The sequence below is a fragment of the Colossoma macropomum genome, unplaced genomic scaffold (genome assembly GCF_904425465.1).
Source record: "Colossoma macropomum unplaced genomic scaffold, Colossoma_macropomum, whole genome shotgun sequence".
Taxonomy (NCBI): Eukaryota; Metazoa; Chordata; class Actinopteri; order Characiformes; family Serrasalmidae; genus Colossoma; species Colossoma macropomum.
Genome location: NW_023494809.1, coordinates 7,612,204 through 7,638,200, shown reverse-complemented (window position 1 = coordinate 7,638,200; position 25,997 = coordinate 7,612,204). Strand labels below are relative to the sequence as shown.

The 25,997-nt window shown below is 37.5% G+C and overlaps 1 protein-coding gene across 1 annotated transcript; it reads left to right on the top strand.

Moving 5' to 3' along the window:
• Nucleotides 1–25,770, top strand: LOC118798703 (potassium-transporting ATPase alpha chain 1). Its single transcript, XM_036558206.1, has 23 exons — nt 1–232; nt 330–452; nt 544–603; nt 2,483–2,686; nt 3,559–3,672; nt 4,553–4,687; nt 6,558–6,675; nt 7,957–8,225; nt 9,052–9,250; nt 11,127–11,236; nt 12,593–12,727; nt 12,819–13,011; nt 13,517–13,692; nt 14,276–14,412; nt 14,941–15,091; nt 16,785–16,953; nt 17,152–17,306; nt 18,683–18,806; nt 18,961–19,106; nt 19,928–20,061; nt 22,124–22,225; nt 22,413–22,504; nt 25,365–25,770. The coding sequence occupies exons 1-23, from the start codon at nt 221–223 to the stop codon at nt 25,391–25,393; spliced, it is 3,087 nt and encodes a 1,028-aa protein (XP_036414099.1). The 5' UTR covers nt 1–220; the 3' UTR covers nt 25,394–25,770.
• The last annotated feature ends 227 nt before the right edge of the window (nt 25,771–25,997 follow it).

The following is a 25,997-nucleotide window of genomic DNA, read 5'->3' as shown; positions in this document are numbered from 1 at the left end:
TTGTATTCAGTGCTTGTTCTTTGGTGAAGGGCATAAGGCAGTGGTATATAACCTGCCTCAGATGATAAGCCCACTCCTGTGTGTTCTGGGCTCCCTGGGGTGTAAGGATTAGGTGTCTGCGTAAGGACACCGCAACGGTTTCAAAATTTCAGGGGAAAAGAGCCTTGGGGTTTGGACATCTATTGACTTGGCCAGCGAGGCAGGCTCTACAACTGGCATCATGAGTAAATCAGTAAGTTGCTCAAACTACAATCTTACATTAATGTCTTTTAAACAAGCAGCGGTGTGGTTGTTGTCTACTAAGGAACGTGCATCTTTCTGCTTCACAGGACAGCTACGAGATGTTTGTGGAGATGGACAAAATGGATGGGGATATGGATGTGAAGATCAAGAAAAAGAAAAAGATGAAGAAAAAGGAGAAATTGGAGAGCATGAAGAAAGAGATGGACATTGTGAGTGATACATTCAGTGACATGTTACTGTTGCCTATTAATATTGTAGCAGTCATTCTTATGAATATTGTCTGTCCATCCATTTGTACAGGATGACCATGAGATAACACTCGAGGAACTGGAAATGAGATACTCAACCAGTATTGACAAAGTAAGATTTATTTCTATTCTATATGACATTAAATCATGTAGGGATTCCGAAACAGTAGCTGGACTTCTGTCCACGTATTTTTATGCTTACTTACTTGACCATGGCTGGATCTACTGTGTGGGTGACCTGGGACCTGGGGTACCAATAGATTGCTTCAAAAATTATTTAAAATTATTGAATTATCTGGTAATATAACTTTTTTGAACATTTCATTTACCTTAAATATGTTTCAAATACTCCACTAGTTAGTCTTTGTGTAATAATCCAGCTGCAAATATCGAAAACCCATCATCATTATGTTAGCCTTAAATGTGGCATATGACTGCGTCTATAGTAAAAAAAGTAAAACTGTCGTTTTGGCGTTTTATTCCATGTGTATCTACATATCTAGCTGATCTTGACAAGGTCTTTGCAGAGGAGCTAATGTTAGTCCCGTTCAGATATTTTGTGAAAAATAAATAGCACAAGTCAGCAAAATGGTGACAAGGTCTTGGGTTATTATCAAAGAATAAGTAGTATGTCTGATAAGGAGATTATGTTTGCAGAATTACGAGATGACGGGGCCCCGTAAATCTAAAGTCAAAGGGCATCAAATGGTTTTAATCTGGCTCTGCCTTTGACATATTAAATAAAATGCATTGAATAAAATTTGTCATTTAAATAAAAGTTTGTACGTGCGCTTTGGGTGGATAAAGTTTTTGTGGTTAAATGGTTAAATTTGGTTATTTAGAATGGAAACACGTTCCACAAATGCCAGATGAATGGTGAAAAAGGTGAACATGACTGCTAATGTGATCTCGTTACTGCTTGGTCATAGCTGCGAAACTTCTCTTTATCTTATCAAAGAAAAAACATTTAAGTCAATACTAGACGGTAAACAGACATGAGCCACCTACAGCAGATTAAAGGACATTTTCTGAGCCGTTTTGTTTGCCAGTGTGTTTAGTCTCCCTGTTCAAATGATTTCAAATACAGCCAAAGAATCAGACAAAACAATGAGAGGCTGCTTGAAGTTTTGTCTGAAAACTCTGCAGTTACAGACATTGCAGTCTGAACACTCCATATTTCTCAGGAGTGTTTTTATGTTCATGATTAGACTTTTATTCTCTTATGCAGAGCTGATAGAAACAGAGCCTATTTCTCATAATCTTTTGAGACATTTCAGTCATTTGCAATTGTAATTGCAAGTATAATTCATATAAATGGTTCTTGGTATGCACATACAGTTCCTTTAATTAGTGTAGAACCTACAACATGTGGCGTTTTACATACATCTCATTTTGAAGTACAGTAGGCCTCTTTCTCAACATTCTGTCACCAGAACAGACATTTTTAATTAATAAATTCAAATAGGATATTTGTTTCTGGTAATTCTGTTACCAGACTAACTAGGACACTATTGGCTCTCTGTGTGCCTCTGTACTGAACTGATAGTGAGCAATGGTGGTTAAAAGAGAGAGGTACAAATAATCGTGTACATCTGCCACAATACGAAATAGCATAATCAAATTCACTTTGATTAATGTTGACTTGCTTGCTCACCTAACGATGTCCATTTGTGTCCAGATAGACTTAGACATACAATGTAAGTTCATACAGCACTGAGCAATCTAAAGGTGGTTTTGATGTTTTGCTTTTTAATTCTAATTATGGATGAACAGTGTACATTATCTGTATATAGTACTGTAATATGTATTTCAGAATTTGTGCCGCTGTAAGTAGGGAATTGAATAAATAATGAGGCTGTTGTAAGAAAAGCTTGCATCTCCTAGGACTTAAAGGTCTTGTTAGTCCTCCTGATATACCCAACCAATTTTCCAATATCATTGCTTTAGGTTGTATGTGATTCTAACTCTACACTATTGCTTGTCTTATACAGGGTCTAAGCTCAACCTTCGCTCAGCAGATCCTGGAGCGCGATGGCCCCAACGAGCTCAAGCCACCCAAGGGCACCCCTGAGTATGTGAAGTTCGCCCGGCAGCTAGCCGGAGGGCTACAGTGTCTGATGTGGGTGGCGGCCGTCATCTGCCTAATCGCTTTCGGCATTTTGCGTGCAAAGGGTGAACTCTCCAGCTACGATGATGTGAGTAAAGGGCACAAAAAGATTTAACTCTAGTTTTACAGTTGACCTCAAAGGAATTTAATTATAAATGATTTAATGCAATATGAGCGCTCAATTTTACTCAATACACTGAACACATAGTCGTATGCAAAAGTTTGAAAACAGACTGATTGTCTAAGTGAAAATGCGTATCCTCAGGAAACAAACTTGTTTATTTTAATCCACAGTTTCTATTAATTTGCTTAACAAATTGGTAAAAAAGGTAACATAAAATATAAAATGTGCAATAACTTTTGTATAGGTCAAATTTATACTTAAATTTTCAGGTTAAATTCAGCAACTAAGCAGTAATCATGTATTAAAATGCGTTCTATGCAGAGGATGTGTAGTTTTTTTCACTCAGTCAACAAAACATGTCACTTGACCAGCAGCACCCAAACGTGTGTGTACAGCTGTATATGTGACAGATACGTACAGAATGTTAACAACAAAAACAATGCACCAAGCTTTTTTATTATTATTTTTACATATTAAATTATTTAATGCCATAAAATTAGCACTTTTATTGTGGAATGTTATTATAATCAATCTTAATAGATCCTAATATTCCAAAATTGATGCATTTTTACACCCCCATTGGATTGTCCCTTCATTCTATCACAATATCTTTCTATTATTTTAATGCAGAATTGCAGTGTTTTTTACATTTTTGTGAGAAAATAGAAACAAAATGTTTAATAAGGATAGCAAATATAATGGATACAATATAACCGAGCAGAAATGGGCATGGATGGATTTAACTTGGGATGGAAATCTTTCTTTACTGTGACTTTTTCTGAGACACTGATTACAGTGTTAGTTTTTCAGTAGACTCTTTTTGTGTCTTTCTGCAGCTGTATCTGGCCATTGCTCTAATTGCAGTGGTCGTAGTGACCGGCTGTTTTGGCTACTACCAGGAATTCAAGAGTACCAACATCATTGCTAGTTTCAAAAATCTGGTTCCACAGGTAAGATCACGTATATATGCCGGATGTAAAACTAACAAATAAATAAATAAATAAATAAATAGATAATCAAGATCAACAAATTTCACTACTAGTCAAAAATATCATACTCTTTCCGAAGATGTGGCCATTCCATACTTGAGCTTGAAACCTCAAAGATGCAGGAAGGCATTTTGAGCAGGGGATGCTGAAATTTTAAGCATCACATATGTGATGTTGTGCAAAATGACAGGTTTTTTTTACATTGAACAGATCATGTCATAACAGGCTATAATGTAATGAGATACAGCAGATGATTCACACTCTGCTCACTCTGTTCTCTCTTGTTCTAGACTGACTATATGCAAATGAACTGACCTATCACATTGTTGATATGTGGTGCAGTAACCAACTGTGTCCATAGTCAAGATTCCAATATACACTAAATGCGAGATATAATGGCAGGGCAAAAAAGAAAGTATTCAAAATGTAAGATATTTTTATGTTAATTATTTTTTTTAAGTTTAACAAATAACATCAGGCTGCTTTGGGTGACCGAATTAGCCTAAAACCCTGCAAACTCTTTTACTTACTTGTGTTTTAGCTACATGCCCCCAAAGCAGGCAAAGATTGGCAGAGTATAGCCATTCAGCTCTCTGTGATGATCAGTGCATGGCTTTAGATTTTACAATGTATATATAAAACTTGCCATATAGAAAATATGTCAACTCCACCCAAAAAACAAGCACATGTCTTTATTCATAAATTATTACATCCTTTTTAGAATTTGCAGCTCTGAAATATGGGAATGCTGCAGCCCCCTCAGCACCCCCACTTTCTACGCCTCAGGCTATAGTATCTTACAATGTGTCAGTGCAGAGCTTTAGTCTTTTCTTGCCTTCAGCAAGCCATGGTGATCAGGGATGGCCAGAAGAACCAAATCAATGCCAACATGCTGGTGGTTGGAGATCTGGTAGAGATTAAAGGAGGCGACCGAGTTCCTGCTGATATCCGTATCATCACTGCACAGGGCTGCAAGGTGCGTAAATCTTAGCCTCTGGGATAATAGACTGATGAAAGCCAAGTTTCCATATTATAAAGATTTATGTTATGAACATCAATCAAAATAAAACAGAAATAAGAAATAAGAAACTTTTTACTGACTTAGACTTCAGACTAAAATGCTTTGTATTTGAGCTACCCTATACCATAATTATATTATAATTATTCTGTACTATAATTATTATTACATTTCCAAAATAAAATGAATAATATAATTATTAATAATATAATTTATTTTGTTCAAATGAATGACTGATTACATTTTGTCACTACCAAAACAATCATGTCACTACCAGAACTTTACCAAATGTTTCAGTAGTGACTGTTTCAGTAAAGCAATTTTAGCTCATTATGAGCTCAAAAACAGTAGTCAGTACATGACTGGCACACACTGCTTTGAACAGTTACATGCATAAAATATTTTTTTTACTTAACCCTTGTGTGGTTTTGGGGTCTGTGGGACCCATTCTTAATGTTTACCAAAAGAAAAAATGTTGCAATTTATTATTATTTTAACCTCAGATTCCTTGGCCTTTGCTCATTTTCTTTGAACTCCTCCTACATGGCCTGCTGTTAGTATGTGTTTGTCTCTGTGTGTGTGTGTGTGTGTGTGTGTGTGTGTGTGTGTGTGTGAGGGTGGACAACAGGGGCAGGCTGCTGAGTGGCTAATTATTGGCAAATTATTATTATGTTTTAATAATTTTACGATTTAAAAAAACAATAACGCTGTGGGTCCACCAGACCACTGAATAACAAAAACGTAGACACCACACGAGGGTCAATTACAGAAAATATGTTTTTTTTTGGTGGTGGCGGTTCTTAATGTGCCACACTAATTTTCAGACTTTAGGATACATTTACTTCAAAACAATGGGATCTAACTGCTCACCAAGTGGCCATGAGGGACAGGGATGCAGTCTCACTTCCTGCCCTAAAATGCAAGGGTGTGGCTAAAATAAGGCTCCACCTACAGACTGAAACTCTTTCAATGGTGACATGAAAACTTTTTTTTTAATTTTAAAATGAAATAAAAAATCGAAATCTTTCTACTTTGCTTTAAAAGAAATCATTTTAAACTGTCCAAAAGTATTCTGATAAGTGAAAGTTGTTTTTACTGTACACTCTCATAAAAAAATGTATGAAATGATCACTGGGGCAGTACCCTCTTGTCACTGGGGTGGTACCCACATAACTGTACCAAAATCCACTGAAATGACATTTGTTGTACTGAGTTGTACTGACTCCACACACCCCGTCTCGTCTCCAGGCTTTTTATTTTAATGTTATGTTTTAAACATTAGGTTATGAAAAGATGCACATGCATACTTTTCACCTGGAAAAACTTATTTAAGGTGCACAATTGGACCTTAAAACTACTGTTGTACCTTTGAGGGAACATTTACATTGTGTGTACCTTGAAGAACGAAAAATGTACCTGCACAGAACCTTTTTTTCCTAACAGTGTAGGGCCGCAATTTAATTCAGTAGAATGCTCTATGTCACAAACTGAGCACATGTATCTTTTGTTTAGCCTACTGTTAAGAGTGATAAACAAAACAAACTTGTTGAGGAGGAAAGTGTTCATGACATGATCTCTTGAGCATATGCATAACTGTCAAAACTAACTAGTTTTTTGCCACAGACAATAAGCAATTTATCTGCTAAAGTCGAAGATAAAAGTGCTATTGGCACAGTATGACCATTTAACTTTTGCCATTTCCACTGCCTACATCGGCAAACCCAGGTATGATAAGAGGCCTAAAGCGAGGCAAAAAAATGATAATAATCAAGAATCTGTAAACTAATTTAAAGAAAATCTGATCTCTGCTCTTATGTGCTGTCTTTAGGTGGATAATTCTTCCCTGACCGGCGAGTCAGAGCCTCAGACCAGGAGCCCAGAGTGCACCCACGAGAGTCCACTGGAGACCCGCAACATTGCCTTCTTCTCCACCACCTGTTTAGAGGGTAACACTTAAACCCTGTATATGAATGCTTATGCACAAGCATGGAGCAAGTCACATGGCATCCTAATCAAATGATATGAACTACACATATTAGTGTTTCTACAGCTTTCAGATTAGCTCATTTCTAGCATGGTAGCTCAGCAAAACAAGCACATTTGCACAATTTTCCTCTTGCCACAAATGGAATTACCAGCCAAGACAAGTTTGGTGTTCAAAACATGTAATGTGACAAGTTTGTATCCTTGGTTTTGGTAATAGAGACTAAATAACAAGCAATAGAAGTGTTTCCTAGTGATATCATGCTCAGTGTACCATTGTTCAATTGCGCCCCCTAGCCATCACCGATTGAGATGAGAGTATTGTGATGGCAGAATGAAGGCAAGTTGCCTTCACAAGTTGAGAGAGAATTTTTTTGTCTGAACATGAAAAGGAGCTGTAAATTGACCACTGAAGTCATGATGTTGCAGATGTTTTCTATATGTAATATTGATCATGGAAATCTAGTGGTAAATCTGAAAAAATACATTTTCTTTGGGAAATATTTTGCCTTACAACACCCTACATGTATCTATCCGCCATGAATGGATTTTAAAAAAAATTAGTTTTAGGCCAAAACTTCTCTCAACAAGAACATAAAACAGAACTTTTAGAGGCATTAAATTCTTTAGACATTTGGTTCCTATCACCACCACTGTTAACAATTCAATCTGGTTAAGTTTCTCTACAAAGAAGCATTTCACACCAAAACAGTCTAAATGTCTTTGTTTGCGTATTAACTATTGAATTATATAGAAAATTTGAAAAGCCAGTGGAATACACTTTCAAAGGTTTAAAGACATTCAAAATCGTCCAACTTGAATAATTGTGATGGGTGGAAACTGTCGGTAATTCACGATATTATTGTCAATCAGCTCAGGCTTAATGTTTACCCAATCTGTTAAGACTGTGCAAACTCTAAATTATCACTTGGGTTACAATTCAGTATGTTGTTTAATAATATCAAATAGTCTTGCTTATGTGGTTTCTGAGACTGTATGACATACTGTTATCTATGCATATGGACAACAGTACACTGTATAGCTAAGAACAAGATTTTGAAGCCTGATTTTTTTCTAACAAAGAGTCAACAACTTTATGCAATCCGAGTCAATAAGGTTTTAGTGGTAATAATTTAAGCATACAGCAGGAATAGCTGCAAGCTGGTGGGCACTTCAACTATATAATATAGGCCTAGAGCAAATGATCACACAGCTAACCATTATTATCCTCTGTATGCTAAAAGGTGTAGCCACAGGAGTGATCATCAACACCGGTGACCGCACCATCATTGGACGAATTGCCAGTCTTGCCTCCGGAGTGGGCAACGAGAAGACCCCCATCGCCATCGAAATCGAGCACTTTGTGGACATCATTGCTGGCCTGGCCATATTCTTCGGCTTCTCGTTCTTTGTGGTCGCCATGTTCATCGGTTATGCCTTCCTGGAGGCCATGATCTTCTTCATGGCTATCGTTGTGGCTTATGTGCCTGAAGGACTTTTGGCTACTGTCACTGTGAGTACACGGGATATGTGACATGAAACTTCATGACCTGAGGCATTTCAAAAATTCCTCTAATAACTTATACAACTGCATGCAAGTGCTAATTATAAGGAAAATCTTCCACTATTGAACTCCTTCACACAAGCTTTTTATTAATTTTAAGACTTATTATTGAGTCGCCAATACAAAAGTACAGCTGTGGGAGGTGAGTTTGAATATGGGGGGTATATAACAGTAGAGAAGTCAGATGAAAGATGAAAGCTTTAAGTGCTGTTTATCTGATGGGGACAGTGTTGTTGGTCTGCCAGGTCTTGCAGGTGGTTGTTAGGAGTCCCATTTTTCTCTCAAGCTTTTAAGCACTTTTTTAAACCCATTTGGTAGCACAGAGATGCAGTGGGTAGCGCTGATGGCTCACAGCAAAAAGGGCCCGGCTTCGGTTCCCCAGCCAGGTGACCAGGGTCCTTTCTGTGTGAGTCGGCATGTTCTCCCTGTGTCAGGCCCGTTGGACACGGTAGACTTCCCCTAGGTGTGATTATATATGTCTTTGTTTGCCCTGTGGCCCTCCAGCACCCCCGTGACCCAAAAGGATAAGCGGTTTAAGATAATGTGTGTGTGAACTCCAGTTTTGGAAATTCCTGTTTTTTTCATTTATTTTCCTTTGAGTTTCCCTTTTTTGGTGGCTTTTCTGATGCCAAATTAATTAAATAAATTAACTTTGGTCTCTGACTTTAGCACTACACATTACTGTACAAGCTGTTATCATTAAAATTAATTATAAGGTGCAAAATTAGTTAGAATATAAGAAATGTTTATAAACACGTTTTTTTACCTCTGATAGGTGTGTCTGTCCCTGACGGCCAAACGTTTGGCTAGAAAGAACTGTGTGGTGAAGAATTTGGAGGCTGTGGAGACGCTGGGCTCCACCTCTGTCATCTGCTCAGACAAGACCGGAACCCTAACGCAAAACCGCATGACTGTGGCCCACCTGTGGTTTGACAACATGATCCACGCTGCAGACACAACAGAGGACCAGTCAGGTGTGGAGATCTTATAATCAGTATTACTTTATTGTAACTGAAAGCCTATTTATACCTTCCTAATTTCACATGTATCTAGATAGTAATGAGATTTAATCAACATTGCATTTACACAAGGCCACATAAATGCATCTTGGTTAGACAGGCAGAAGCCCCATTTGCATTGCTGCTAGTTTTCCTGTGTCACAAGCAAATCCAAGAGATACTTTTATGGAATGTCATTAAATTTTGTTTTACGCACAAAGGCATTCCATAAGAACTAAAAGGAGAAACTGGTTCTGGTTTTTATGCTTTAAAAGGCCACAGGAGCTGTTGTTTACAGTCATCTGAACTTCAGTTTAAGAGGAGTAAAGCAGCTTGAAGAAACTCATACATTTCCTAGGTGTGTAATGATACATGTATTTTCAGATTTGATGACATTTACCGATTTGAGGTCAAGATTAAAAAATAAGCCTAGAATTTACAAGCAAATTCGGAGACAAAGCCCAATCCTTTCAGTGTCATTCCACACCAGCTCATCAGCTTACAGAATCACTGAACAGAGCTGAAATATTGAGTATTAATATGACACTAAAACTGATACTTTATTGTAAATTAATGAGTGTTATGTTAATAAGTGCTAATGTATTTAAGGTTAATTTATTGGAGGATGTATTTTTGGTCAGAACATTTAATATTCAATTTTCTTTCATTCAGTTTTCAAAAATCTTGCAAATTGTATTTTTTTATGTAGTTTTGCTGCATTTCAATCAAACTTTTCTGTATGCAATATTTAAAGCTACACTACGTGTTCAAAATAGCTTAAAACAATTTAAAGGCCTTACAGATGCTACATTGTCTCAAAATGGACCAATACTGTTTCCTCAATCTTTTTTATTAAAAAGAACAGTTATTGTTTTTATTTGTTACTGATCGACATATAGCAAAAATTACAGATGTGCTTTGATTTGTTCATGATCTAATACTTGTTTTAGCTAAAAGGTATAATATAAAGATATATTAAGACTACAGTAATAAAGTATAATATAAAGATATAGTATGACAACAGTAATATAGTAAAACTGTAAATAGAAAAACACTGGATTTCCAAAATAACCTTTATAATGCTTGAGAAAGTTTCTTTTTTGAGAGTTAATATGTTACCATCAAACGTATTCTAATGTCTAGCATTGAGTGTATAACAGATCCCCCAGCAATAAGAAAGAGAACAATATATTAACTCTCAAAAAAGAATACTTTATGGAAGTTTCGAAAATTAATTTAAAAATCTGGAGTTTTGCTGTTTACAGTTTAGTGTTTATTTTAAACCAGAAACTGGAAAGAGTCACAACATATCTGTAATTTTTTTAGATGTAAATCAGACATGCATTGGAACATATAGCAGCAAAAAGGCCTATAGTTTATATTTTTAGTTGTGAAGCCATTTATTTCTAGAGGTGTGGCTTCAAATACTGAATAAAGAAATGAACAAATTATAGATTTGCTAGGAACACTCTGTATTCTAAATTTTGCAAAAAACACATTAAAATAATTTGAATTTCAAGGATAACCCATTGTGAGAATTTATTAACATGAAACTAGTTAATTTTCAGTGATGAACTAGGCTTGATTAATATTTAAACTCAGTCAATTTTTAATCCATTAAACTCAGTATTTAGGATGCAATTTAGAACCTGATGAGACAACTTTAAAAAGAATAATGACTCAGAAACTAATTGAAGCACATCTTTGAAATTTTGCATGGTTGCATGAATTAGATGTAATTTTTGTTTGCATTTTTTTCATGCAAATCCATGACATGACTGGACAGGCCCTAGGTGAGTTGGTGTAAAATGACCCTTGCATCTCTTATTGTTGTATATGTACCTGTGTGCAGGCCAGAGTTTTGACCAGTCTTCTGAGACGTGGAGGTCGTTGGGACGGGTTGCGTGTTTGTGCAATCGGGCCGTTTTCAAACCCAATCAGGAAACCGTGCCCGTCCCCAAGGTAAAGAAACTGCTCCCTCAGCCTTTTCCTGTTTTTCTCTATCAATTTTTTTCCTTTTGTTCTGTCCTTCTGTTAGCTCCTCCTGAAAAGCACTAAAACATTCGCCACCATAGAGACACTCATCACGTTACAGCAATAATTAATGCTATTCTTTCTTTCAAAATATAATTGATTGCAACTGAATATGCAGGAGGGCGCCACCATGGCAGCCATCTTAGCGTGTTCCTTTTCTAGACTGGTAAATGTTTCTGTCCCCTCCTCCTTTCCCCCCTTTCACACCCTCTGATCTGCCACCAAAGCCTGTCGTAGTTGTTTCTTAATTTGTAGTCTCGCTGGACAAGACGTGATCTCGTAATTAGAATACATGTCTGTTAGACAAATAAAAACAAGCTTTTCTGTCCACAATACATTTACTCTGCACATTACTCTGTCCACATTTCCACTTACCCCAAATGAACTCGATCAGCCAAGACATGTTTGATGTCCAACTTTTGCTTCTTTATTTTAGAACTAGAGCTGCTAGGCTAATGTTACTACCAAACACTGGAGGTCAATAGCCATCCTAAAAGTTTCTACAAGTACATTCTAAAACTTCTCTCAACCTGCTCAAATTGCATCCAGGCCTTAATTCAGATGTAGATTTGTCGGTGTGGTTTAGAACACAGTGAGACACACTATAAACTATGAAAATGAAAAAAAAACTCTCCTTGTAGCTAAAAGAAGGGGCAGCCATTTACTAGAATCATTTCTTTTCTGGTCCCAAATTGTCATCATTCTGCGCAAGAAGACCAAAGAAATTTACAACACAGATGCACCATAGGGTAACATGCTCAGATGACCAGTACAATGTCCGATTCTGAATTTGAGGACTGCAGAGTTTCTCTTTAAAGCTATGCATAATTTGTTAAGGTTTTCTACTATTTGTTGGATTTGACCTTTTTAAAAAAACATAACCTGAGTAACAGTAAAATAACAGGGAGATTACTTAATTAATAATATCATTTTTTGTGTTGGCCGTACTGCCCATCAGCTCCTTGAACATTATCTTACATTAAGTAATGTATAGCTAACCCGTGGCCATACTTGTTATTCTACAGCAATAAAGTAAGACAAAGTACACAGTAACAGTTTAGCTAGGATTGGTTAGCCAGTCAGCTAGCTGCTGTTGAGTTGTGAAAAGCCTAGATCTTACCAGGTTTTTGGGGACAGACTTGGCAGCTGATATATTGTTTTCTTTAGTTCTTTAGTATTATACTTAAAAAGCCTTGTCACAGGGGAAAATGTATTTAAATAATGGTTATGGTGTAAATGTGGGTAAAAATGTCATTTGTTACTTTCTACCTATGATTATCACAGAGAGAAGTGGTCGGAGATGCTTCTGAAACAGCCCTGTTAAAGTTCACAGAGCTAACCATAGGAAACATTATAGACTACAGGGCACGGTTCAAAAAGGTCTGTGAGGTGCCTTTCAACTCCACCAACAAATTTCAGGTAAGATCCATTTCTTTCTTCATTCAACACTCTGGTTTCAAACACCTTTGTCCAAGCTGACGGTTCTCTGTCTCCCTCTTGTGGCGGGTAGCTGTCAATACATGAGCTGGAGGACCCATTAGACCTGCGCTACTTTTTGGTGATGAAGGGGGCACCAGAGAGGATTTTGGAACGCTGCTCCACCATCCTGATAAAGGGCCAGGAGTTGCCGCTGGACGAGCAATGGAAGGAGGCCTTCCAGACTGCGTACATGGACCTGGGAGGTCTGGGAGAGAGAGTGCTGGGTAAGAGGTCTTTAGAGGTCAGCGTGCACATGATTAAGAGGGAGAAAAGAACAACAATGGCTATGTGGGCTCAGATGACTGATCATAGCCCAGACTGTTGATATCAAAACAGATCATGTGCTCTGTTGGCAGAAGGAGTGTTTGTAGTACAGTTTGTTTCATCTCCGTTTCATCACGGCTGGCCAAGTGAAAATGACATTTTCGTACAAAAACATCTCCCTGAAGTGTATTCTAGTGTGCCCAGATGGAAATCTGATATATGGCAATATATGAATTTCAAATATATGACATATACCAGCATATATGGACCTTGTATACAACTTATATGTCCACATGTGACTAATTTATGTGACATATATGCCTATTTATTCAAAATGGCCATTTTCAAATATGGGACATGTTTTAGTGATATATCAGTATATATGAACATATATGGGTTACATTGAAGGTTCCCCTTTGGATTGAACATCCATAATTCTTTGCTTTATGTGTGCATTCCCATCAGGTTTCTGCCACCTGTACCTCAATGAGAAGGAATTCCCTCGTGGCTATGCCTTCGACACTGATGAAATGAACTTCACCACATCTGGCCTGTGTTTCGCTGGGCTCATTTCCATGATTGACCCACCCCGCGCCACAGTGCCTAACGCCGTCATGAAATGTCGTACAGCTGGCATTCGTGTAAGTCCTTCTCATAGTTCTATAGTACATAGAGGTCATAAAATATCTTATGTTTCACCTTTAGTGGTATTAAAGTCTATGATGATGCCTAAAGAGTCATAGTGTAAACTACTTTAGAATACTGGTTTACATAACATGACATATGCATAAATACCTATTTGTCATATTTGTGTGCATTGTTGTTTAGTAGGAATTATGCTGTTCATTCTGTGCTGAGATCTTATTCACCCTTCTTCAAGACTTTTATCACATACTATGAATTATTATTCAGTAATTACATGGAAAACAATGCAAACTGGCTAGAACAGCAGTTCCGTGGAGTTTAAGAGCTTAAAAACCAGCAAATTTGATTTTAAAAACTGTGCAGCAGCCCTGTATGATGCCAAGGTGTTGGCTCAAGACACAAAGTGAATAACATGCTTGTGTGAATATTATGTCCGAGCCTGTGGAGCCACTGCTCTGCTTAGTTTTAGATTTTCTTACATTTGGAGGGCAGTGGCTTTTGGTTGGAGGTTTCACTCTAATTCCGTAACCTATGCCGTCCCTCAGAGATGGTGATTTTAACTCTTATATCAATCTGTAGGTTGTCATGGTCACTGGTGACCACCCCATCACAGCCAAGGCTATTGCTGCAAACGTGGGTATTATATCAGAGGGCAGCGAGACAGTGGAGGACATTGCCACAAGACTGCGAATCCCTGTGGAGCAAGTTAAAAAGAGGTGAAATAAACTCACGTTTTCCACTGGCTTTTGTAACGTCTGCTGTAAAGGTACCTACTAGCATCCTACGTTGGTGCCACCAGTAGTCTCCAGAGCGAGAGTTTCTGGTTTAAAAATTAGGAAGACTCCCTTCTGATGATGTACCTTCAAGGTGGGAGGAAATTCTGAAAAACTACCACTTGCGTAGTGCATGCTGGGTATTGTAGTAGGAGAACACTGATGAAAGAAAGCACAAAATTGCTACATAATTGTGTATTCTGTCAATCTGATGAAGCTAAGGGATGCAGTGCTCTGCTACAGAACATTTCATAACATAATAAATTACATATTAAATGTGTAAGCCCTTTATTAACTGGATAAGTTGTGCTAAGATCACAGTTGGGCACTCCTGCACAACTGAATACAAATGAATAGTTGATTTAATTGAACAGCTCCAAAAGCAGCGTTGGAGTTACCCAGTGAAGGTGATCTTAATAGAATCAGTAACAGTGACAGATACGGTGGTCAACCTGTTTGTGTCATCAACAGTGATGCCCGGGCATGTGTTATAAACGGTGGTCAGCTGAAGGACATGACCAGCGACGAGCTGGATGAAGCTTTGCGGTGTCACCCGGAAATGGTGTTCGCCCGCACCTCTCCCCAGCAAAAGCTTATCATCGTTGAAAGCTGCCAGCGTCTGGTAAGACTAGCCATAATGCCAAATACCTTATCAGAACAAATGAATGATTACATAGCAGAGTGGAGTTTTGTGATAAGTTCAAGAGTGAAAGCACCCTGGAAACTTTTCTAGTTAATATTCCACTGTAAACATGCTTGTGACTAGACGTATTTATTTCAAAAGGACTAAAATTTTCAACTAACCAACAGACAACTGTCCAGTCAGATTATTTTCCCATACACTATCTACGTAGAGAGAAGCGAGCTCTCTCATTGGCTAGGACTTCAGGAACTGGATTGATGGCGAATGTCAAATTAATCATCGACATAATTAGCAACTTTCCAGTAAAATAAGCCTATCACATTTTGATTTCCCGTGGGTGGGACCAATTTTGAAAGAAAATCATCTCTCTTGGGCCTCTAAAAGTCATAGATAGATACATCACTGATTGCAATTTCTGATGGTAGTATAACCAGGTTTCAGTCGTTTGAAATGGAAAAAAATGGCAGCGGCTCTATGCCAAGGCTCTTTACTTAATGAGTCACTGTAATACTGCTACATACAAGATAAAACATATTAGTACGTTACAAACTTCAAATAAAAGCATACAATGTCTTTTACAAGCTTTGAATGGTTGTGTTTGATTTAAAATGGCCAAAAACACTGATGTAGACCATGATTAGCTTAGCATACTTAACGTACTTTTAGAAAACAATATTTAAACATCAAACATGCTTTAACTGATTCAGATTTTTGAGTGAGAGGAAAGTTTTGCGGATGCGATTGCTCACTATTCTAAATTTCCTTTCATTGAAAGCATGGCCGTTGTTCATGAACCCATCACTCAAAATCCATTTGTGTCTTAGGCCCAATCCCATTTTTTATTTTTACCCCTACCCCTTGTTTTCGAGGGTCACTTTGCCCCTTGAAACTGAGTTAAAGGATTAGTTGTTGAAATCTCTCAATCCTCAAATAAAAAAGAATTACTACATTAACAGGCTATAGCGGTGCTCTGTAGGTGACCCTGCCAGTCTGCAGTGACAGCAGAGGAGGGGAAAATTCAGCAAACTGAAAATTTAGGGAATCGTATGCCTTTAAAGAGGGGGAGGTGACAATTATTTATTATCGTCCACCCCTAATTCATCTGTGATATGAAGCTGAAGTCAGCTATTCCCCAGCTTCTTGTTTGACTTTTCCTATTCCACCTTAAATAGTGCAGCAGTTACATTCTGGTCCCTCACCATTTAAGGTGGAACGGGAAATTTAGCTAGCTAGCTACCAAGACATCGGCATACTACAAGACATATTATATGCTTGTTATGAAGAAAAAGACCATGATACATTAAAACGACATTAAAGTAAGATAATACAATGAATGTTATAATACAATGAAAATTCTCACATTTGTGGGTGTCTGTGGTAACTTACGCAGCCATCTTGCCGGTTTTTCTTTTTTTATCATAACACTCCATCTGGAGTGTACCTCTAAAACACCTCCATTTGGAAAGCCATGTAGCCCAAACACTTTGCCCTACCCCTCTACCTCAATAGAAATTGGGACACCCTACCACTAGGCATGACTGCACAAAATGGAGGGATAGGGCTAGGTGGTAGGGGCGAGTGGTGAAATGGGATTGGGCCTTAGTATGCTAAGACTGATTTAAATGTATGAAGTACAGTCTGCTAATCTTTTATTTCTACAATCTTCTTCAAGGGCTCCATTGTGGCAGTGACTGGAGATGGAGTGAATGATTCACCTGCTCTGAAGAGGGCAGATATTGGTATTGCTATGGGCATCGCTGGCTCCGATGCTGCTAAAAATGCTGCAGACATGATCCTGCTGGACGATAACTTCGCCTCCATAGTAACAGGAGTAGAACAGGGTAGGTGAAAGCAATGGACATTCTGTGAATCCATAGAATACTTTGTCTTTTGTTATATAATGTATATTTACATGGCATGTTAAGATAATTTGTATTCATATGTATTGAACACACTATTTCTATATTATACAATCCATTATAATGTATTTCTTTAGTTTGACAGTAGTTAACTTGCACTACACTCATTCTTGTCCGCAGGCCGTCTTATCTTTGACAACCTGAAGAAGTCCATTGCCTACACTCTGACAAAGAACATTCCAGAGCTGACCCCCTACCTCGTCTACATCACAGTCAGCGTGCCACTGCCTCTGGGCTGCATCACCATCCTCTTTATTGAGCTTTGTACTGACATTGTAAGTAGACCATGACCATTAGAAGCTGTGGTGTTATTGTACCTTAAAGCTTTAAACATTTTCTACATAATTGAAAATAAGTCATTCAGAGAGGGCTGAAATCCGCTGTTTTCAGAGACGTTCTGTATCAGAATTGTTCACAACTGTGGTGAACAGCATTAGCTATATTATATATGCTGCCTTATTCCTCAGACATTGTTTGACAGTAGTTCTGAGATAAGGTTTTGACCTAAAACATATATTTTTAAAGCCATTCATGGCAGAGAGATGCATGTATTAAACCAATGCACAAGCCACTCACTGACCCCTGCCTACCACTTACGTCTACTATTCAGTTAACAAGATATTATGTGTGTGGTGGACGGTGTCACTGTCAAGAGCAGCTCTATTGAAAGAAACTGAACATTGATGAAAGGCTAGAGGATAGCAAACATGAACTATGCATCAACAGATGGGCCAGCCTTTGGTCGCAGAAAACTTTAACTGTGGCCACTGGCCACCAGTCCAGTGCTAAAGGTTTTTATTTTAGCATTTTTGGTACCTGAACAAGATTGGTACCTGTTACAGGTTCTCCAGGTGAAGATAAAGTCACAAAGCACATTTACATGCACCAGAATGCAATCTAGAATGGTGTGATGTGTCAGTTGCTATTGCTAAGTAATATGACTATTGCTTTGTAAAGAGCTGTTGAGGGTGACATTAGCTAGTTAGGAAGCTAACCCTAAGTTAATAGCACTTTCGTGTTTTTGCGCATATTCTCACATTTATTGGAGAAAAATATACCTTTTGCTTGATTCACCAAATTCCTATGGTTAAATGTTGACATTTTTGTGAACACAGAAAAGTGAACTGTATTATTTCATGTCAGCCCAACTAGCATTAAGCTAACTAATAAGCAAGACAGCTAATGCATTGTCACTCAGATACAAAAAAACTAAAATTTTGCTTTACTCTACATGAACATGTACATGTAGATATTTTTGTGGGCACATAACAGAGCGATATATAGTTTATCAGCTAACAAGTTAAGCTAACTGGCAACCAAAGTAGCAAATTAGCCAAATTAGCCATGTAGAGTTGCATGCAATGACCAAAAAGAAAATTGAATTGTTAAATGTGGTCATCATGACGGTTGTCTCTCAGATAGGTTAAAATGAACTAGAACTAGAACCGTAAGGTTTGGGTCAGTACTTGTTCTTGAGTGTGCAGTGAAAAAGAGCACACCAGCAAGGTGAAGCTGCTACATACTGTAGGAGTTAACTTATACTCACATTTAACTATCAGGACATACAATTTGAGTGCAAAGTGACCAGGTCATGACTTATAATCAGCCATTTTATACACTAACAACAAAGTCTACTCACTCAATCTCACAGTTCCCCTCAGTGTCCTTGGCCTATGAGAAAGCTGAGAGCGACATTATGCATCTAAAGCCGAGGAACCCACGCAGGGACAGGCTGGTGAATGAAGCCCTGGCCGCCTACTCCTACTTTCAGATAGGTACAGTATGCTTCGATTATTACTGGTTTTCATTGGTATCTGCTTATTAGTATTGAGCTTTCTTTTCCTTTGGCTCTTGGCCTTATAATTGGTCTTTCAAATGTCCAAATGTCCATGCTCTTCTCTCTCACTCTCTCCCTCTCACCTTCCCCAGGAGCAATCCAGTCTTTTGCAGGCTTCACAGATTACTTAACAGCAATGGCTCAAGAGGGTTGGTACCCACTGCTGTGTGTAGGCCTCCGCCCTAAGTGGGAAGACGTCCGGCTTCAGGACCTACAGGACAGCTATGGACAGGAATGGGTCAGTTATTAGTTATTAGTCACTCATTAGAAAATTAGTTAACTAACTTAAAGGGTTTGTGTCACAGAAAACTGAATTTTTATTGCTGTTTCTGGAGTAGACTTAAGTGTACTAAGCAAACATTGTTAAAGATTCAGTCTATAAAATCCATAAATGGAGTTCATCAGCTGGGGCCCGACCAATACAATACTGAGAAGTGGCAAAAATTCTCATAACTGATATCACACATACACACATTTTCTAAGCCGCTTATCCTCCTGGGTCACGTGAGGGAGCTGGAGCCTATCTCAGTGGGCGGAAGGCAGGAACTGATAACACTGGCTGATGTTATTTTAGGTTTTTATATATAAATTTATAGATTTTTTTGTCAATATCAGCCAATGTCATCAGCCAACTGATATATCGGTCAGCCAATACTCTGAATGTATATACATACAACTGCACATTCCACCTCTAGCCTGTTCATTTACATGATAGTAATAGTTTATGTTAATTTCTGCATTTAGAACAAGGCACTATAGAAGGTAGCCAATCAGAGGAGAGGTGATTTACATATATCAGTCTTAAAGGCATGGTAACAAAAAAGAGTTTGGAAAATGGTCATGGAAACATTAATTACAATAGTTTTGGGTACATAAATCCACACAAATGTTAAATACAAGACAAATGTAGAACAAGGAGGCCAATATTTATATCAGTATCATCACTAAACCACAGTGTAAGCTAGAAATCAATGACACTAGGATAATTCACTGAAACTAACTTGTCTAACCTGAATTTGAAATGGATCATCTATAATGTATATTTTTTCTTCTTTCCAGACATACAGTCAGCGTCTGTACCAGGAGTATACCTGCTACACAGTGTTCTTCATCAGTATCGAGATTTGCCAGATTGCTGACGTCTTGATCAGAAAAACTCGCCGTCTCTCCGTCTTCCAACAGGGCTTCTTCAGGTTAGTGTGCCCACGAACTCTGCATGCATTCTGAGGTTTTTCTGTTTGTCTATGGTGTTTAACTCCTTTGAACAGCACTCCAGAAGATTAGCTGTTAACTTAGCATGTTTCATCAAAGCTGCACTATGTAAGATTTTTTTTATTGTTATAATTGAAAGAAGTAGCATTACTGAGTCAGGAGAAAAAACACACATAAGTCAGAGATGTCAAATTGTTTGCAGTAGTTTTTTTTCAGACCATGTCTTACATCTTTACGTATTAACGCCACACACTAGGCTCAGAAAGAAGGTCTGGCTCGATGTTTAGGTCTCAAATGCAAAATCAACATTATACTGATGAACATATGATGACAATAGTAGATAATTCATTTACATCCTCAGAAGACGCGTCCATGTTTTGACTGAGTTTTCATCAGAGAGATCCTAACCCCCCCAAATCTTACATAGTGTAGCTTTAAATGTACAGAAATATTTCTTTCTGTGGGCTCTCCCTTAGCTTCTCCAACTTCTTTGAGAGGCCCATTGAATTAGATAACTAGTTTAGCCGGTTTGCTCTGGCTTGCAAAACAGAGCATTCAGAGCTGTGAGCAGGTGAGAGTGGCTGTGGTGGTGACAATCATAGGCTATACAAAACTGATTAGCTGTGGGTTTTTTCCAGACAGCAGCTGCCTCGGCAATAAGAGTCAGCTGCTGTCTGGGTTATTTTTCTGTTTACAGCAGTTAAATCCTTATGTCTTTTACTCTGGTATTATTTTATGTAGTATTTTTAAAACAAGTTCAATTAAAACCACTAAAAATCTCAAGGATTGAGAGTCTCAGCCAAGTCCTGGGTTTTAAGACAATTCCTTGAGGGTTGGCAACCCTAGTTTTAGAAATGCATTAGCATTCTTCCACTATATGTTTAAAAAAATAGTGCAACAGAATGACAAGGACATTACAATGTTCAGGTTGCTTATGTTTATTGCTGTACCATTACTGAACTTGAAAGCTCCAGCTTGCTATTTCATGCAAGCACCCAGAATTTGTTTAAATGTTAAACAGTAAACATTACTGTTATTGACAAATGTGTGCAAGTTTGAACACCTCCAGTCAAATGACATGTTTTGTTGATTATCTAAGTAAAAAAAAAATACACATTCTCTATGTGGAACAAACATAAACATAGCATTTTTTTACTAATTTCAATTCAAAGTTTTATTTATTTGCACAGGCCACATTTTATGTTTTTACCCCAATATGTTAAACTGAGAAAATAAACAGTAATTGTGCTTTAAAATGTGCAGAAGTATGTTCTCTGTAGAGAATGTATCAGCCTATTTTCATGCCATTTGACCAGAGGCGCCCAAAACGTTTGTATACGACTGTATTCCTTCCAGGAACTATTACATACATGTATGAGCACAAGGCCAGGGGAAAGCGTAAAAATCAATGACTGGACCTTCAATCTCACTGCAAAGCACTGACCGAGATTAGACTTTCAGAGATCACACATTTTGCACTGTCCTGACAATCAAAGGTTCAGGACATTGTTTTGCTTTTTCATAAAATGTTTTACTTTTTAATTTTGTGGTTTTATACATGGTATGTATCTGTATAAAACATGTGGGACAATTAAAGATGTAGTTCCTATAGTGCAATGCTACAGTAATTATACCCACTAATGAAATGCTGTTGTTGATTAGTTAAAAAAGGAGGAGACCGACTAGAGAAAAGGAAAGAGAGGAAAATAGAGGACACTGCTTGGAAATTGGATGCTTTTATAAGTATAAAGGTTCAAGATCTAACAAAATACCTATTTTTCTGTAGGCTCACTACAATTACATATATATATATATATATATAAAATATTCCATGCTTACGATTTACAAGTTAACTACACAATTGTGCTGCACCCATTGTCTATTATTAAATCAGGGTAATTAAATAACTACCTTGATTTAATAATAGATTTATTTTGTACTGTCCTGCATTGTCCTGCTAAAGCACTTCTGCTGTCCTGTAACTGAACAGTTCTGATCTGGTCGTATTGTTCTAATAGTGTGAATCCATTCTTCTCTGTGCAGAAACCGAGTGCTTGTGACTGCTGTAGTGTTCCAGCTGTGTCTCGGTAATCTGCTGTGCTATTGCCCAGGAATGCCAAACATCTTCAACTTCATGCCTATTAGGTAGTGTACTCTTTTTGCTCTGTGGGACGAGGCCTCTTTATTTCTGATGGTCCATGAAATAGCACAGAAGTACAATTCACATTATTACTATACTTTAAGTGTGACATGTTCAGGCTTCATGAGGTGAACACACTGGACTGAGAAGGTGCTGTACTAGATCTATAATTGCTTGCTCACTTGCTTACAGGGTTCAGTGGTGGTTTGTGCCATTGCCATATGGTATCCTGATCTTTGTCTATGATGAGATAAGAAAACTAGGAGTGAGGAGACACCCAGGCAGTAAGTATCATAGTTCAATGGGCCTTAAATCATATTTACATATAACTTTCCACTTACCCCAATCAGCAAAGACATGTTTGGTGTCCAAATGTCTAGCAGTTTTGCACTGGAGCTACAAAGCTAATGTAGCTTACAAGTGCAGGAAAGTTCGCTGCACCTAAAGGTTTTTGTGGGAATTGTGGGCAGACGCTGATATCCGATATATTTCATGTGTATATCTGCCAATGCAGATACATACATTTATAAAAATGAGAAACTGGGACCACCTGGACTAGCATTGTGCATTGTGTAAGTGGGGGTTTTAAGGTCATTAACAGCCTTAAAAACTAGTAGCAGAACTTTAAAATCTATCCTAAAAGATACAGGTAGCCAGTGCAGTTCTTTCAAAATAGGCATGATATGATCTCTCTTTATTGTTTTTGTTAGGATCTGTGCTGCCACATTGTGTATGCGTTGTAGAGGATGGATTGTTTTCTTAGAAAACCCAATAAAAATCATATATAAAATATATCATATATAAAATATCATTACAGTGATCAACTCTGCTTGTAACAAATGCATGAACAAGTTTCTCTGTATCACTTTGAGATAGAAATGGCTGAAATTTAGCAACATTTCTCAAATGATAAAAAGCTACTTTAGTGACATCATTTATACGTGGGATAAAATAGAGCTCAGACTCTAAAATTCACCCTGGTTTCATACTTCAAGTTTGGTATACAAAGCTAAAGAGCCGAGGTTCTCATAAACCATTTTTCTCTACATTTTAGTACCAAAGATTAGTATTTTAGTTTTATTGTAATTAAGTAGTAGGAACTTTTTCAGACATCCACAACAGGAATGGAAGTATAAATTTGCGTGTATGTCATCAGCATGGCTATGAAAATTGTTATGTTTCCGAGAGGTAACATGTACAAAGAGAAAATCAAAGGCCCTGAAACTGAACCTTGTGGGACTCCACAAGAAATCATAATTTTTTTTTGATGAATGATTCTCCAGTGAAACAAAAAAGCATTAATTGAATATGATTTAAACCATTATAAAATTGTGCCTGAGAGGCCGACACAGCATTCAAGACACTAGATTAAAATCAAAAGCAGCTAATCTAATAAGACCAGAATAGAAGGATTTTGTGCATCGGTGCTAAGCCTAAGGTCATTGACAACGTTAACCAGTGCTATCTCAGTACTACAGTTAGAATGGAACCTGGATTGAAATTTCTCATATAACTTGTTTCATATTAGATACGCATTTAATTGATTGAAAACAACTGGTGAAAAAATGTGGTGTAAAATTATTTGGTACAGAAGGATTCATACTGCTCTTTTTCAGTAGAGGCTTCACCAGGGCAGTTAAAAGAGCAAATTATTATTTTGAGCACAATCAAAAACCATCTTAAGGAGTGAAGGAGGAACAGGGTGAAAAAAAGTAAAACCTCTTTGCTCATGAAAATAAAATATAAAAATATATATAAAAAAAGATAAAACACACACATTTCAATAAAAATAATCACAATAAACATTTCTTCCACCAAGAAATGTAGTTAATTTTAGAGTATGGAATTGTAGCCAGTGTAGTCACTCCTGAAGAAGGACAAGAACCATTACTGTCATTTAGTTTTTTATTAATGAAAATATTATATCAGTGTTTCATGCAGAAACACTGACCTTGTAAGTAGTTTTTGCTCACTAAATTACCACCACCAGGCTAATGCTTTTTCTTCTTGTCTAATTTCTGCTTGTGCCTCAATGCAATTTCTTATGCTGTGTTAGCATAAGCTAATTGTGCCACACATTTGTTTTCCCACACTGGGGTTTTACAGAGAATCATTCAGTAAATAATTCAAAGCCTAACACCAAACATTAATGTAGGAGCGTTATAGCCTGTAAGCTATTTTTAACTTATTTGGCCTGCTAGTTGTTTAAAAATAAATTGTAAGCCCCTTTAAACAAAATCAGCTTTTTACCTTCTTATCTATCAAGAACTTCGGGGTTCATATGAGTAGCATAACAGTCCAGTTATAGCAACATGGGTGCTTAATCCTGGTCCTGGAGGTCTACCACCCTGAAGAGTTTAGACCCAAAACACCTGGCTCTCATATTCAGATGCTCCTGAAGGCCTTCATTAATTGGATCAGGTGTGTTTGATTAGTGGTGGAACTAAGCTGTGCAGCGTGGATCTCCAGGACCAGGATTGGGCACCCCTGCAATAGGCAGTCGTGCCTTTTGTTCAGTTGCCCCTCATCTTTGAAGTGCCCTTCCTGATTGTTTGAGGGTTCCACAAACACTGGCATCTTTTAAGACCAGCTTAAAGACACTTGTATTTAGAAAGGCATTTTATTAAATGGTATAATGTGACAGTGAAGACAGCACAGAAGTGTTTTATTTAGGAAAGCCTTTTAATAAATGTTATAGTGTTTTGCTGCTTTTATTATTTATTGATTTTTCATTTTGGCTATGTACTGTCATTTTTTTGTGAGGGGGACATTGATATGTGTATACTGAGCATTTTGCAACAGCTTCGAATGCAGTTCAACCAGTCAGATTTTAGGCCCAGAACTATCATCAAAAATCAGTTTGATATCAACCAGATCCAAAAATCTTACCAATGCCCAATGTTTTTTAGCAATTATTTGCCGATAGTGATCACAATTTTACGCATTTCTACTACAAATTGCATGCATAAATCATCAGACACTTGATTCGGACTTCAGTTACCAAAAATGTCTTGGCAAAACAGCACTTGGGGTAGGGGACTAGTGTAATAAATTTGAATTGCCACTATTCCTATTATCCCATCTAAGCATTATGGAGATATTAAAGCAGGACTTACATGTTACTTCTCCTCTGTTTTCCAACAGGTTGGTGGGATAAGGAGTTGTATTACTGAGCAAGCTTTGCCATTTCATACAGGAGAATGTGGTTATTTTGTGCTGAGAATTTTACCTGACTTCTGCAAATGAGTGTGCATTGTTTTATTTTACATATGATATGAGTGTGTTTCACTATATTCCTATTTAAAATCACTTAATGATTAGACTTTATTAGAACAGCAGGTCTGCATGGCTTTGCGTTGAAAATATTAATATAATTTGCTTGACAGTAGAAAAGATGAATGTAAGAAAACAGAAATAATGATAGAAATAAGAGAATGTTGATGTTGATGTTGCAAGTTGGTGGGAGGATAAGATCAGATGTTTCATGGAATAAGTGTACATTATAATAATAACAATTTGTTTTTACTAATAAAATGTAAAATGAAAACCATCTTTGAGGCTTGTTTATATAGTTTACCCTCCGAACTCTGAATGTACCTGCAACCGAATTGCGTTTGAGACAAGCTTCAAAGGCAGCAATACATCACACTGTTGCCAAGACCCCTCACTGCTAGCTGTTAGCATTAGCATCTTTTTTAAGAAGGCTAGAATACATCTATGCTGCCTTCAAACAAAAGCGACCCAACTGAAGAACCTCGGGCAGCGTTTTACATCAAC